At 38.5% G+C, this 14,282-nt stretch overlaps 1 protein-coding gene across 25 annotated transcripts in view; it reads right to left on the bottom strand.

Moving 5' to 3' along the window:
- ARMC2 (armadillo repeat containing 2) overlaps positions 1-14,282 on the bottom strand; it is a 100,327-nt gene that overhangs the window by 54,229 nt on the left and 31,816 nt on the right. For 17 of the 25 annotated variants that reach the window (XM_065059655.1, XM_065059638.1, XM_065059641.1 and 14 more), the window contains 5 exons: positions 13,645-13,692; positions 9,574-9,792; positions 8,181-8,253; positions 5,836-6,004; positions 4,368-4,575 (listed from right to left, as the gene is read on the bottom strand). In XM_065059655.1, the coding sequence (XP_064915727.1) occupies positions 4,368-4,575; positions 5,836-6,004; positions 8,181-8,253; positions 9,574-9,792; positions 13,645-13,692 (717 nt within the window). Of the gene's footprint in view, positions 1-4,367; positions 4,576-5,835; positions 6,005-8,180; positions 8,254-9,573; positions 9,793-13,644; positions 13,693-13,967; positions 14,277-14,282 lie in introns of those variants that run through there. The other 8 variants (XM_065059657.1, XM_065059658.1, XM_065059662.1 and 5 more) reach the window with 3 other exon arrangements.

Here is a 14,282-nt window from a genome sequence, read left to right as displayed (position 1 = left end):
TAAAAAAGTATAGAGCAGGCCACTTGGGAAGCAACTGTTTGCCACCAAGTTTTTCCTCATTGAAGTCATTTATGTTTCTATGAAGTCCTGGAATGACATCTAAGCTTTCAGAATTTTGAGAAATTGGAGGGAAAAAAAAAAACAATCATCTTTTCACACCAGGGAAACTGCTGCCCTTCATCAACAAATCTGCTATCACTGTTGACACTTCTGTTGAAATATATGAATGCAGAAAACAGTTCAGAAGTTTCATTTTTTATAGCAATCACAATAGATGGCAAGGCACAATGGCTGGATGAAGATGTAAACAAAACTTAGCTTCCTTATGACTGTCAGCAATTGCTCCTTGCTTTCCTGAGGCAACATGTCAATAAATTCAATCTGCTTCAATTAATATACCTCTTCTATTATAACTAGATGGTTATTTCCAAAACAGAATTGCAAACAAAATGACAACTCTTCCCCTCAACAGGTCCTTTTCTCTTCTTTTCACCCTAGTACCTTTATAAAGGGGTAATGATTTCATTAGCACTGTTCATTCTTTTCATCAATCCCTGGGACAACAAAAGAATTTGAGATTGAAAGTCTCTTGCTGGAATAAAATACCTTCCTTCTCTTCTCCTTGAAATAAATGTAACAGCATTAATGGCAGGAATCTGCCATGCTATTTTGGCATGCTCCACAGTTTCATCATTAACCAAAACAGAGATTTATTTCAAAAATAATTTTGGTACATATATAGGAACTTGGGCAAATGAGTAAAGAGCCTCATGCACTTCCTTCTGTATGAGGTATACTATTTCTACAATCCCCTTGCTTAATTCGTGCAAGGGTTTTAAGTCACTGGGATACAGAATTGAGGCTGACAGAACTGCTCCATGTGGAGAATGACAGGACTCCAGGTAATAAAAGTCTTCACATTCCTTTAAGCTCTCAACCTATTAATCTTGAATACAACGTACTCTAAATAAAAATATCTTTTAACTTCATATAAGATGCCTCAAGTATAATATTTATGACATAGACACAGATGCAATCTAATCATAGTGATCATCTGGTAGCTGTAAACATGTTCTATTGAGAAAGAATTCCAAAATTCTCTTGATGCAATGACCCATCTACGGTACTGGAACCTTTCATATACAATGCCTATCAAGACCAAACTCAATGAACTATACAGAAGGACAGGTATTCAATATGTTTCAACCACCTTGTCAGATGAAGAATGACATCTCTGCACTCAGAAAAGATCAAGGTCTGCCTGACTTGTATAGTACCATATGTGAATACTGAACCAACATGTTTATTGGTCTAAGTCTTAGCCATGAGTTAAAATGTATGAGAGCAGCTGAGATTACCCAGAGCCATTCCATCATACGACAGCATGAACTGCTTGGGCTGATATAGAGAAGGAATCTTTGTCCTTTACTAAAGGGAAAGTATCTGTTATTATTTTTGTGCATAATATCATAGAATCATGTTGTTTGAAAGACAATGTTCCCCAAAGATCATTGAGTCCAACCATAACCTAACCTAACTCTAGCACTAAACCATGTCCCTAAGAACCTTATCTAAATGCCTTTTAAACACCTCCAGGGATGGTGACTCCACCACTTCCCTGGGCAGCCTGTTCCAATGCCTGACAACCCCTTCTGTGAAGAGTTTTTTCCTAATATCCAATCTAAACCTCCCCGACGCAATTTGAGGCCATTTCCCCTTGTCCTATCACTCATTACTTGGGAGAAGAGACCAACACCCACCTCACTACAACCTCCTTTCAGGTGGTTGTAGAGTGATCAGGTCTCCCCTCAGCCTCCTTTTCTCCAGGGTGAACAGCCCTAGTTCCCTCAGCTGCTCCTCATCAGACTTGTGCTCCAGACCCCTCACCAGCTTTATCACCCTCCTCTGCACTCTCTCTAGTACCTCAATGTCCTTCTTATGATGAGGGTCCCGAAACTATTGCAGCTTTACAGGTATGTCTGGTATTCTAAGCCATATGAGCATCCAAATGTTGTTAGTGATCCTTGGTCCAAGGGTATAAAGCAGCACAGGCAGCATCTCTTGGGCAGAACTGGCAAAACTCATCTGTCTCAAGTACACAGAAAGCATGCACAACCCACAGGAGAAGGTAAAGATGCATTGTGCAAAAATACAGATCTTCCATTCAACACAGAAAGAGGAAGGAGTATTATGCTACTTCTCTGTTTTGGAGAAAACAAGTCAAAATAAGATTGGAAAACTTTCTTCTGTATTATCTTAAGGCTTGTAATTTGAGATCTAACTTAAGTGATGGGTGAGATTCAACTACTTCTAGTGTTATCCTCCCTAGTTCAAATGTGGATATGACAAGTTACATGAATTAACATTCCCTCTTTTATGGTTAGAATCATTAGTATCTTAGCTGTCACGTTCAGAATCAGAAAAGTAAGTAACAGGGTAAAGTAAAGCCAGCAAAGCTTACACAAAATGAACCTTGACAGCTTGTTCTTCAAATATGCATAATGATAGCTGAAGAAAATAAAATTGAAAATACATAACTTTCCCCTTTCAACTTTGTATATTTTCTAAAACTCCTCTGGAGAAGTTTAGAGAAACTAAACTGAAAACATCTTATAAAACTTCATGTTGCAAGAAACAATTTTTTTGGTAATAGGCTTTTTTGCCTGTCCCTTAGAGTATTTCAACAGGGAAGCCATTCATTTTCAAAAACTATCAAGGTTAATCATGACATTCTATGGTTCAGACTGCCAGAAAACTCCATTATTATGGTACACAACACCACATGAATGGGTGTTTGTGAAAAGTACCAGTAACAAAAACCCCAAATCAAAAACTTGCAGAGCTCTCAATCTTATAAAGGAGAAGTATTTAACTTTGAACAGATAGCACGGATGCATAATGAGCCAACTATTTAATCACACCTGCAAGTTTTAAAGTTATGACTTGGAAGGTCATTCTTTCCAATTAGTGAAAGTATCAACTGATCCTTTCTTATTAGAGACACTTGGATACTATTAACTAACTACCCATTTCAAACTGCAACACTGAATTACTCCACACTACACTAAATAGAAGTTAAACTACAATAACGTATGTAGTATAATGATCCATCCAGTCCTCACCTAAAAAGTCTTTTGGGTCACTGATTTTCATGGGAGAAAATTATTCTCCTTGGTGCTTAACTTTTCTTCATCCACAATTTTTCATCACTGGGTTTCTTTTCTTATTTTCCCTCCCTCCATACTCATGAAACTTTTTCTTTGCTCCCACAAGTCTCCAGTCTTTCAGATTTTTTTTTAATCCTGTTTTCAGTCTGATATAACAGAAGAATGTTACAATAGCTCTGCTTCGTATCATTTGCTGTAATAGCCTCAATAGACAACATTCTCTAAACTATTCAGTATAATCATCAAGTTAGTAAATGAAAGGCATTTCATTTTATGGAATTAAGAATATATTACTTAATATCAAAAGTGCTTAAGAATATCCATGGAATTTTTTTTCCTAAGCATAAAAACATACTAGAAAAAAAGGTATCTACCGCTAAGTATTTATATTTAAGAGTAACCACGAGATTATAGGATGTGTTTTGAAAATAAACTGTTATTCATTCTTTGTTGTAGAGATTGTCAGATCTGTCAATGTTATTATCACAAACCAGTTGTTCATGCAACTACTCATGCAGTGACTGATACACCTATTGAATATAGTGCCACAGACTATTCCTCCCTGTGCAAGAATTCAGATCTGTGAACTACAGAATGGATGTAATAACCTAGGTTCAGTAAAAACAGACTGCATGCACATAAATCTCATTAATCTCTTATATCTGTTTGGTCATAGAAAAAATGAACTAAAAGAAATTCAAAGACACAAAAAAATGCTGTCTCTGTTGTCAATGAGTTTAAGCCTGTTTTTTTGTGTATGAACACATACTTCCCCAATACCAGAACTGAAAACATGGCTCTACCCATCTGCGGAGCTAAGGGAAGAATTATAGCACCTTCAAACAAGAGACCTGAACTATAAAAACAAGCATATTGAATTTAAACTTGAGTATTCTACATGCAATTATTAGAAGACTTAGTTTTGAAATGTTAATTAACAAACAAAATTAAAGTTCTCATATCAAGCAATTCCTACCAACAATTTTTGGAAAAATTAGTCTTTTTAGTGTCGAAACTTCCTAAGAAGAGAAGTATAAATCTTTCTTTTTCCTAATAATCTAAACATATTTTTGTTTTAATGTATAAATATTGCTACCTTTAATTTCCATCAATTTTAAACATTTTGATATTTGCACAATTGAATATGTAGGCAGAAGGCTGGGTGGTGCGTGCACATCACTACACTCAAGCAACACTGACCTTTCTCCTCCTAGTTGAAAGACAAATGTTCCTGCTGTCCCTTTTTGGAAGTCTTCCCTCTCCAATCTGCTGATATGCTCATTACAAATTAATTGTCTACTGTCATCATTAAATGGTGTGTGTGACCTTTGCTCTGCTAAGCAGTTATCATTACTTCTGCAAAGATTACTCTTCATAGAGGGTTCTTCAGAATCTGGATTCTCTTCATCTGAAATTACCAAAGAGAATATATTTTGTAGAAGTGATATAATAAATATATGTGACGGAGCTCAAAATGAATTACTGTTTGTCATGTTATGTTATCAAAATTTGCTTATATCTGTTTAAAAGGGGAGAAAGCTTAAGACTATTTAGAGCAAAGTAGTCGAAGTCTTCTTATGAACATAATTTCTTAAAGTCATTTGGGTTTGTGTTTTAACATTTTACTCTTTAATCTTTTTTTTTTTATTTCCATTTTACAGATAGGTGGATTGTACCTTGTGAAATGAATGTTTATATTTCAGGATCTGTATATTATGAAGAACCTCAAGCAAAAGATAACTGTAAATCTTATACCTTTGTATGTATATGTGATAAGAATCTGCACAAAAAAACTTAGGTGAACATTTGCCTGATCCCCAAAGGGCAGAAGAGGTAAACTCAGGCTATAATTATAATACATTAGGTTCTCAACTTGTCCAATTAGTAACATCAACTTTTAATCCTAATGGATTAAACTACATATAGGGGTATAAGATGTAAACACATATTTATAGAATATGTACCTAATAATGAAGTAAAGTTTAGTACTTTTTGTATAAGACTTATTTTGCAACAAGGTTAAAAGTGAGATATTCAGTCTATCATGTAAAATAACAATCCCAGGCAATGTAAGAATGTCACTATTACAAATGAGTCTCCATTAAAGACAGGGTTCCAGCACGTTTTATCATGACCCAATGTAAAGGAAACCAAAATGTCAAGTCGTTCCCCATCTGCAAGAAAATTACTTTTAAATCCCACGTTTAGCAATTTTTATTAAGTCTCTGCTAAGGAAACTTTTAACAGCAAATATGGTGTAGTTGGAGGCCTGTTAAGACATAGAATTCCTTTTTACTCCTCCCTTTTTGCTCAATCATCCACCAGGAAATCTCCTTAGATGATGCCATCTCATTATCTCTTTAAAAGATATCAGCACTTAATGTTATTTTTACTCATTGAAGAAAACTTTCAGTTAAAATTCCTTTACTTAGACACCTATAGAAAAGAAATGTACCCGAGTAACTTTAAACTCACTTTCACAAGTGAAAGCCAGTGTCATTTCTGGAAATCATATTTTCATATGGCCTTAAAGTCATTTAAATATTTTTAAAATTTACTCTGAAAGGACATGTGGTTCCTTTGATATAGTAATTCGTGTAACTAACACTACTAAAACCCATCATGCAGGTTTTTTTCTACAAAATAGTATGTATCAAAAGAGTCTTACTCTGATCAGGGGAAACCATTTTAGCAGAACGGAAATTTCCCTGAGAGGTTCTCCTAAGTAAGTGCGCCCGTGCACTGCTGACTTTTCTAACCTCTGCAGCATCCGCAGGAGGCTTTGGAAGGCAAATGGAAGAATCTTCATCTTTTATAAAAGTGACTAGTATTGGTTTCTGTGACAAAGATAAAGAACACATAAAAATCACAGGTAATTTCATTTTCATATAAGCAAAAAATTTAAAAAAAAAAAAAAAGAAAACCAAATTACTTATATAATGGGTTAAGCTCAGAATAGAACAGATTAAAGTTACATAAGTTCACTTGTTAAGAAATTTTCATTTTCATATCCAGAATCTAATGATACCATTACACTGAACAAGCCAGACATCTATACCATTAGCATCACAGAAAGCCACGTAAAAGCAAACATCCGGGGTGCATAAAACAAAAACTAGCCCAAGTAGAGCAACTGAAACTCCTAATTATTTATTTCCCTTGTAAATATTCATTTAGCATCATCTGCAGTATGCTTATTTGTCAAAAAAAAAGTTGTGCCAAAGACTTGCACTAACAATTCTAGAGGCACGTCTGTTCTTTATGGTCTGTTTTTGAGCACTAAAGTAGGATTTCCAAAACACTTCAAATGTGTCCATATCATTTGTACCACTTCCTACCACACTGAGACTAATCACGCAGATCCAGAAACATTCAAGTTCTAGTTTTATTTATGTCAGTATCTTACGTGACCAACCCGCTGAACCTCTGGTACAAAACATTTGTGCCCTACACAAACACATCGACCTCTAAGATCAAGGTTCTCTCCAATGTCCTTAAAAGAAGTTCTACATCTACAGTGTACTAACTTATCTCCATTGGTAAAACAGAAAAGGCATTTTTTGCATTGGTCTTAACAGTAGTTTTCTCTATTTTTTTCCACTCTCACACACAAGAGAAATGAAAATTTAACACCAGTATTTTAATCCAACTGTAGATATATCTAATCTAAATATAAGTATGGTCCAATTTTTTTTTAATTTGATTCATATAAATACATAACTTTATCAAAATTACTGAAGTATAACTTTTCTTGGAATTTTTTTCAGCATTTCCTAAATAATGTTACCTTTAGATTACTGTCTTGAAGAAACAATATATACAGCAAGCCTACTTGGCTGTTTTAGCATGCTCTCTGTTCTCTCAGGTGCTAAACAAATGATTGTGACTTAATCTTATTTTTAAAGATTAAACATAAGATACCTGAAAGAATAAATACTTATGAATAGAAAATAGTTCAAAATTTCCACAGAGAGGGAAAAAGGATTATTTCAAGTACCTCTATCTGGTTTTTAAATAAACTACAATCATTACGCTGTACAGATGTGTAAGTCAAATAGCACAATCAATCTAGTTACTTTCAAGTTGTTGATCACAGAAGCACAGAATGGTTGAGGTTGGAAGGGATCTCTGCAGGACATTTTGCCCACCCCCCTGCTCAAGCAGGGCCACCTAGAGATGATTTTGCCCAGGACCATGTCCAGGCAGCTTTTGAAGATCTCCAAGGATGGAGACCCCAAAACCTCTCTGGGCAACCCATGTCAGTGCTTGCTCACCTTCACAGTGAAAAAGTGTTTCCTGATGCTCAGAGGGAACCTCCTGTGTTTCACTTTTGTGCCCAATGCCTCTGGCCTTGTCACTGAAAAGAGCCTAGAACTGTCCTCTTTGCACCCCTCCCTCAGTTATTTATATATTGAGAAGATCCTCCCTGAGCCTTCTCTTCTCCAGGCTGAATGATCCCAGACCTCTCAGGCTTTCTCCAGTCCCTTAATCATCCCAGTGACCCTTCACAGGACTCTCTCCAGTTTCTACAAGTCTCTCTTGTACTGGGGAGCCCAGAATGGGAGCCAGCACTCCAGGTATGACCTTACCAGTGCTGAGCAGAGGGGAAAGATCACTTGCCCAAACCTGCTGGCAATGCTGCTCCTAAAGCAGCCCAGGATACCATTGGCTTCCTTCTTGGTGGCAAGGGCACATTGCTGGTTCAAGTTGATGCTCATAACTTTTTTTCTATTTTAGTAAATTCACACAAGAAAGTTGACACAAATATTTGTCTTCTGATTCTTGTTCATGTCACTCAGAATTATAAAGAAATATAGCCATTTTAAAATAGTTTAAATTATTTTCAGGTTTATTTGGGAGAAAAAGTGGCAAAACTGACTTTGTAAGGCTCAGATTAACATTACAACAAGCTTCCATTTCTCTCCAACCTGTTTAAACCATATATTTTCCTAACACTACTGATACACATATTTTTATGCCAGTATTGAACAGAGTCATTTCCAGAGTACTCACATGATTCAGTGGGCTCAGACGAACACCAGACACTGGTCTTGATTCAGTCACATCAAAACTGGATGCATGAAGACTATTATAAAGAAATGAAACATAATATGAATAAAGCTGATCCAGTGTTCTGTGGTTGGGTTTCTTTTGCTGTTGTTGTTTTTGTTTTTTTGTTGCATATTTCTTCCCTTTGCCAATGAATACAAGGGAAAGGAGGAAGAAAGGAAGAGCGACAGAGAACTTTAACACCATTGTGTTTCTTCCACGAACGCTATTTAACCTGGATATCCAAGAATTCAGCAGCATCGAGGGAGAAGAATTACAAGATCATCTGCACATTTGCCATGATACGGTTTCTTTCATATACATCCATAACAACTCTCTAATATAAGCTTAAATTCATGCACGAAGCCAACTGCAGTTAGTGGCCAAGCTATCTGACACAAGCTGCAGAACAATGCAGGGCAGAAATCCCAGGTTCGCGCATGGGCATGCTGCTCGCCATACACAGGAGAAGCACGGACAGAACAAACACGGATGTCAGCCAGAACGACCTCATCACCTGCTCACTAACAAGCAGCCAAGTCACTCTCGGGCTCCTGCCTTCTGTAAGGGCACAACACTATGCAACAAGGAACACCTGAGACATTAAGTGCCTCAAGTCATGCTGCCATGAAAAAAGCATTGACCCTGACTTAGTTGTATGGTCACTCAAACATGTTTCAGCGTCCTTTCCAGCATGCCTGGACACTTAACATTACAAATGCAGCTTATATCTCCTCTCTACAGTCATTAGGTTATATGACATATAAGGAGAGCGAAAACACACTGGGAAAATGTAAAAAGCCCAATATACATTTGTTTTTCTCTTTTGTCACAGGAGACAGATCTATGAAGCTCTGTGAATTATGCTACATAACAAAACTCCACACAGAAATAATTTTGAAGTAGTATAACTTTTGTTTAAAAAAAAGACCATTTCAAACTTTGAGACCTACAATTTTGTATTTTAAAAGACATGAGAAAGCTCTGAAAAAAAAGATCTAGCATACAGTTTATGTGGAAACAAGCAAGCTTTCACAGCTTCTAGGAAAAAGTTGAAGGCTATCTCAATTAAAAGCATACATTGCCTTAAGGAAAAGGTGAGGTACAGATCACTTTCCTATACTATTCTCCACATACAAAACTAGCGTAATGACTGCCTCTGGTAGCTCTGATCCACAGGAACTTCCTGGACATGTAGATTAACACCAACAGTAAGGATCATTAGAAGAAGGCAAGGATGTGATTAGGAATAGAAACTAACACGGGGGGGAAAAATCACCAGAAACGTAATTACAGAATCAAATCTTTTGCTGCTAAAGGATATTTGAAAAAAAAAAACAACTTGAAGCTACAGTACCTAAAAACAGAAGGGGGTCTATTCTGAGGAGCTCGTGAGGATCCAGATCCAAAAAGTTTCCTTTGGTCTTCTGTAGGTGTGAACGGCCTCCGAGTTCTTAGTGTTCGTAGGACATTTCTGGCTTCATTTATAATTTCAGAACTGGTCTGCTTTGGGACTGAAAACCTGTAGAATGGTTCTGCCTTCTGTGTATTTTTATTCTTTGAAGCTTGCATTCCCCTGCAAAGTAGTGCACAAGAACACTGTACAATATAATGGAAGGTATAGAATATAATGTTAGTTTTAAATTCTAATCTATTAATTCCTCAATGTTTATGCTACCACAATGTAGTTAAAAAGTATATTATAACAAAATCCTAGACAGTGGTGCAGTAGTGGAAAATAAGGCTTGTTGATATTGTATTTTCCTCACAATTTCTCTGTTCTGTAGGAAAATATTGAAGAAGAACAGAAAGCATATGACATGGAGGACCTTCAGGTTTTTGAAGGAGCTAAAATACACCACACTCAGTACCCACAGTGCTTTCTGGGCCAAACGTGGTACTCTCCAGTACTTCAGAAAATATGGTTCTTAACAGCTGGTTACTTATAAAACATCATAAGCAAAACAAGAATTCAACAATATGCTGCAAGTGGAAACAAAGTTTCTCTTTAATGTAAGAAATACCCAAATAAGTTATCAACCTTACCAAGGGCAGCTTCCAATAAATCAAAGAGATATTACTACCAGTAACTAAACCACAGTCACCAGTAATTGATAAGCAGAGACAAGGAAGAACAGGCAATCTTTTTTCTGCAAGAGAAACAGCTCCTGAACCCACCCTCAAGCACATGCAGAAATAGCACTAATATAAGATAAATTATCAACCCCAAATTTGAATCTGTGTTCTGTCCTGCAGGCAGTGAAAGACTGCTTCATCTCTCAAGCCACCCAAAATCCATCACTATCCTGGTGCAGTTCCCTGTAGATACCATCCTCGTCATTTTACAGCAAAGTCACAATGAACCTTAAACCATCCAAAGTTCCTCTTCAGCTTTTCAAACTTACCTAAAGAGAAAAATATGTTTCTGCACTGTCTTTGACTCAGACCATCTGGTAGGTTCTATTCCCTCACACAGTTTAGGACGACGAAACAACAGTAGATCAGACATCATCATCTTGGTTATTTCTACACTATGGAGCAAAAATCCTATTTCTCTAGTTTCTTAGTTCACTTCTTCCTATTCTGCATTGTTACATTTCCAACTGCCTCTTCTGTCCTTCAGAGCTTGTACATTTTGGCACAGTTTCTTTAATTAATACGCAAACCAACCTCTTCGGCTGAACTACACAAGATAAAATTGGATGCTAAGGAGCAGTGCACCAACCTCTTTCACTAAAACATGCATAATTACAAAAGAGAGGAACAGATCAGGAGCCTGTCAGTATTTTAAATCCTTTTGATTACCATTAATAGGTTACTTTTCTTCACTGTGACTGAATTAGGCCCTCTGTGCTCCCTCCTCTTCCCCCTATTACAACACGATTCAAAAGAGTTAAGTAAGGAATTCCACTGCAGCCATCTGGAGCAATTATACAGCCATTCCCCACTGAACAGGGAAGGTAGATTATCATTCCCTATTCTCCCAGCTACTAAGAATCAAGATTTTGACCTTCAAGTGGAAGGTCTTCTGCACAGGCCATATGTCTGATACCATTCTTATCCAGCATACATGGAAAAAATAGCTGTGAATAAATACTAAAAGATAATAAACACAATTCTACAAATCTGAAATTTGAATTAATTCACACTTCTTCTTTTCGGGTCTACATATTTCCATCGACCTTGCTAAATTTTAAAATAAATCTTCTCAAGAAATTTAATATCTTACATTTCATCTCTGAAGGACACCACTTTCTTTAGTTCTTAAAAATCTCTGTGCTGTGACATTGAAATGTGTATTTTATAGGATCTCTGTATATGTTCTTCATTGTTAAACTAAGAAGCAACCTGAGAGAGATTACGTGTTTCTGTGGTACAGCACCACCTCTGATACAATCAGCTTAAGTTTTTGTTAACTCTACTGTCAACTGTAACTTTTCTACGCTAGAGGTACATTTATTTGCCACAGTTTCATTATAATAACTTTTTGTTGATGCCTTCATCTCTTATCTATTTCTTCTGAACTGGCATAGGAACTTTTCCTACTGTAAGCTTGATTAGGTCCTGCTACTTTGGCACTTCCAATCCATTAAAAACAAGGTTTTATTACCATTGCAAAGGGAACCTATGACTTGGTTCAAATGCCTGACTGAGCTCACAGCTGCGCTGCTGCTTTAGCAGAGAGGGGAGAGCAGCGGGGCTGCTGGGCGCAGCCGCCGCTTCCCAGCACCGAGGCTGAGATCAGAGCGAGCCGGGAGCTGTTACGCTGCAGTGGCAGCAAGCAGAATGTTGGACTTACTGCCGGCCCGATGAGAGCGTTAACGCGTTGTCATTTTGGCATAAGGTAGCATTATACACCTTTAGAATTGTGGTAGTGATATGGTACCAATATATTATTAACTGATATCCCACAATCATTAGCTAGAAAATGCAGCAGAACACAGAGAAACAAGTAAACAGTGTTATAAAATAAGAGATGTGTGTGTAAATATATATATATATATATATATGACAGAATAAGAAAGCTTCCTCTTTCTTGCAAGCATTTAAGAACCATGAGGAACTCTTTACCTGAATGAGTTTGGCTGCTGTGCCATCACAGTACAACCACCATCGCTTTCTCAAAAGAAAGACAATTTGCACTCTGTATTTTATAATGCCGAAGGCTGAAACAATTAAGCATCAAGCAATTGCTCTGCTGCAGCAGCACTCAAGAAAGAAGTTTCAACTGCTCTTCAGTGTCCCATGCCACAGAAGTTTTGAGGAAGCACCTTCAGGTATATTATGCCACTTCTTTTCCCAGAAAGCAATAACCTAGAGCCATGCATAAGGGAAAAACCTCCCCAGTCACCAGAAGCTTTCTTGACTTTGATGAGAATAAGGTACCTGAACCACGCAATTGCAGTGCCAGAGACTAATTTAAAATATGGTGCAACAAACAAAAGTAACAAGCAGAAAGTGAAAGTATAAAATGAAGGAGCAGCACAGAAGTGGAAGGAGAAAAGTGCACTGGCTGCCCAGCATACAATGTTTTTACTCTTGGTTTTCATTGTTTATACAAGACTATTTCTGTCTGGGTTTGTATTTATTAGTAAGAATTTCTGTTTGTTCACAAATTCTACTCTGTAGCCCTTTTAAAATAAAGTATCTCAGTTGCAAATAAGAAATAATTCTAATCGTTAGTGTTTCTTTCTGAAAATCCAGTGGCATTCCCATTTTGCTCCCCAATCCCAGCAGGGGACAGATAAAGGGAATGTTGCAATGTCAATGGGGACAGCATAACTGGTACACACAAATCGTGTCCACCACTGCTGTCACCGTTTCCCAGGTAGCCTTTAACTTGTACAAATGAATACCTCCTCTCTGACTCTCTACTGGAAGGCAGAAGAGTATTACACCAGTGTCTGAAAAGCCATATTTGGGCTCTGGTCTTTTTTCTCCCGAGTTGTTTACTCCAGAGGTCTGGTCTTCTCTGTCTAAGAAGGACCGAAAGCAGTAGAAAGTGACATTGGGTCAGAGAACCCCAGCTCAACAGAGGACTGGCCAGAGAACCCCAGATTAGTCCTCGCTGTCTCCAGAAGAGAAACAGCTGCACCCTGACAGCCCTTATCCTGGGTCAATCAGTACATGAGAGAAGCATGGCTGACTATATGAGATGTGGCACCGCACTGACTCTGCCATCTTATCTCCCATCTCTAAGCCAGGGTCATTTAATTGCCAGCACACAGAGCAGGCATACTTGCAATCACTAAGTAGAATAATGGGAAACCCTGTACTCAAGTCTTGAACACTCTGCTCACCAACATCTGAATCCAGGTTCTGTCTGCTCAGGCAAATCTCTAGAATAGTTAGCATCCAAATGCAGGCTTAATAACAGGGAATTAATAAGGTGTATTATTAGATACAATCTTAAACATCAGCAACTTACCAATCACAACTGATAAGCTTCCCGCTTGCTGAAATTTTGAAGCAATTACTGTTAAAAAGAAATTAGACCAAAGTTACGAGAAATTGAGCCTGCAGCCTTCAGTCGAGCAAGATTTCCAGTATGGCCGTAAGACAAAATGTCCAAGAACTCCCCATATAAGCAGCACCTGTGGAATCAAAGCTGATCCAGGCTTTGCAGAGTAACCCACCGAAATTCGGCAAAACAAGCCTCTCCCCTGGACACGGTGGACAGCAAGCTGCCGGGAAACACCCCGGACGTTCTCCCTTCCCAGCCACTTCTGCACAACCTCCCGCCCGACTCACCGCACATCCCAGCCTGGGGCTCCGCGCCCCGGCGGACGAGGGTTACGGCCGGGCGGGCACGGCTGTCGCCGGCAGCGGGTTCTGAGCAAGGGGTTCTGAGCAAGGGGCTCTGCCCAATGGTCCCGCCAACACCCCCGCCCCCAGCGGCGGAGGGTCGGGACCCGCCTCCGCGGGGCGCCGGTCGCGGTCCCGCTCTCCCTCCCCGCCGCAGCCGGGCTCCGCACCCGGCCGGACCGGCGCCCGCTGTTCCCATGGCAACAGTACACACCGCGGCCGCCGGGCCGCGGGTGAAATGCGGTCGAGGCGGCAGCGCGT

Source organism: Columba livia, chromosome 3 (assembly GCF_036013475.1).
Source record: "Columba livia isolate bColLiv1 breed racing homer chromosome 3, bColLiv1.pat.W.v2, whole genome shotgun sequence".
Taxonomy (NCBI): Eukaryota; Metazoa; Chordata; class Aves; order Columbiformes; family Columbidae; genus Columba; species Columba livia.
This window is presented reverse-complemented; position numbering and strand designations above follow the sequence as displayed.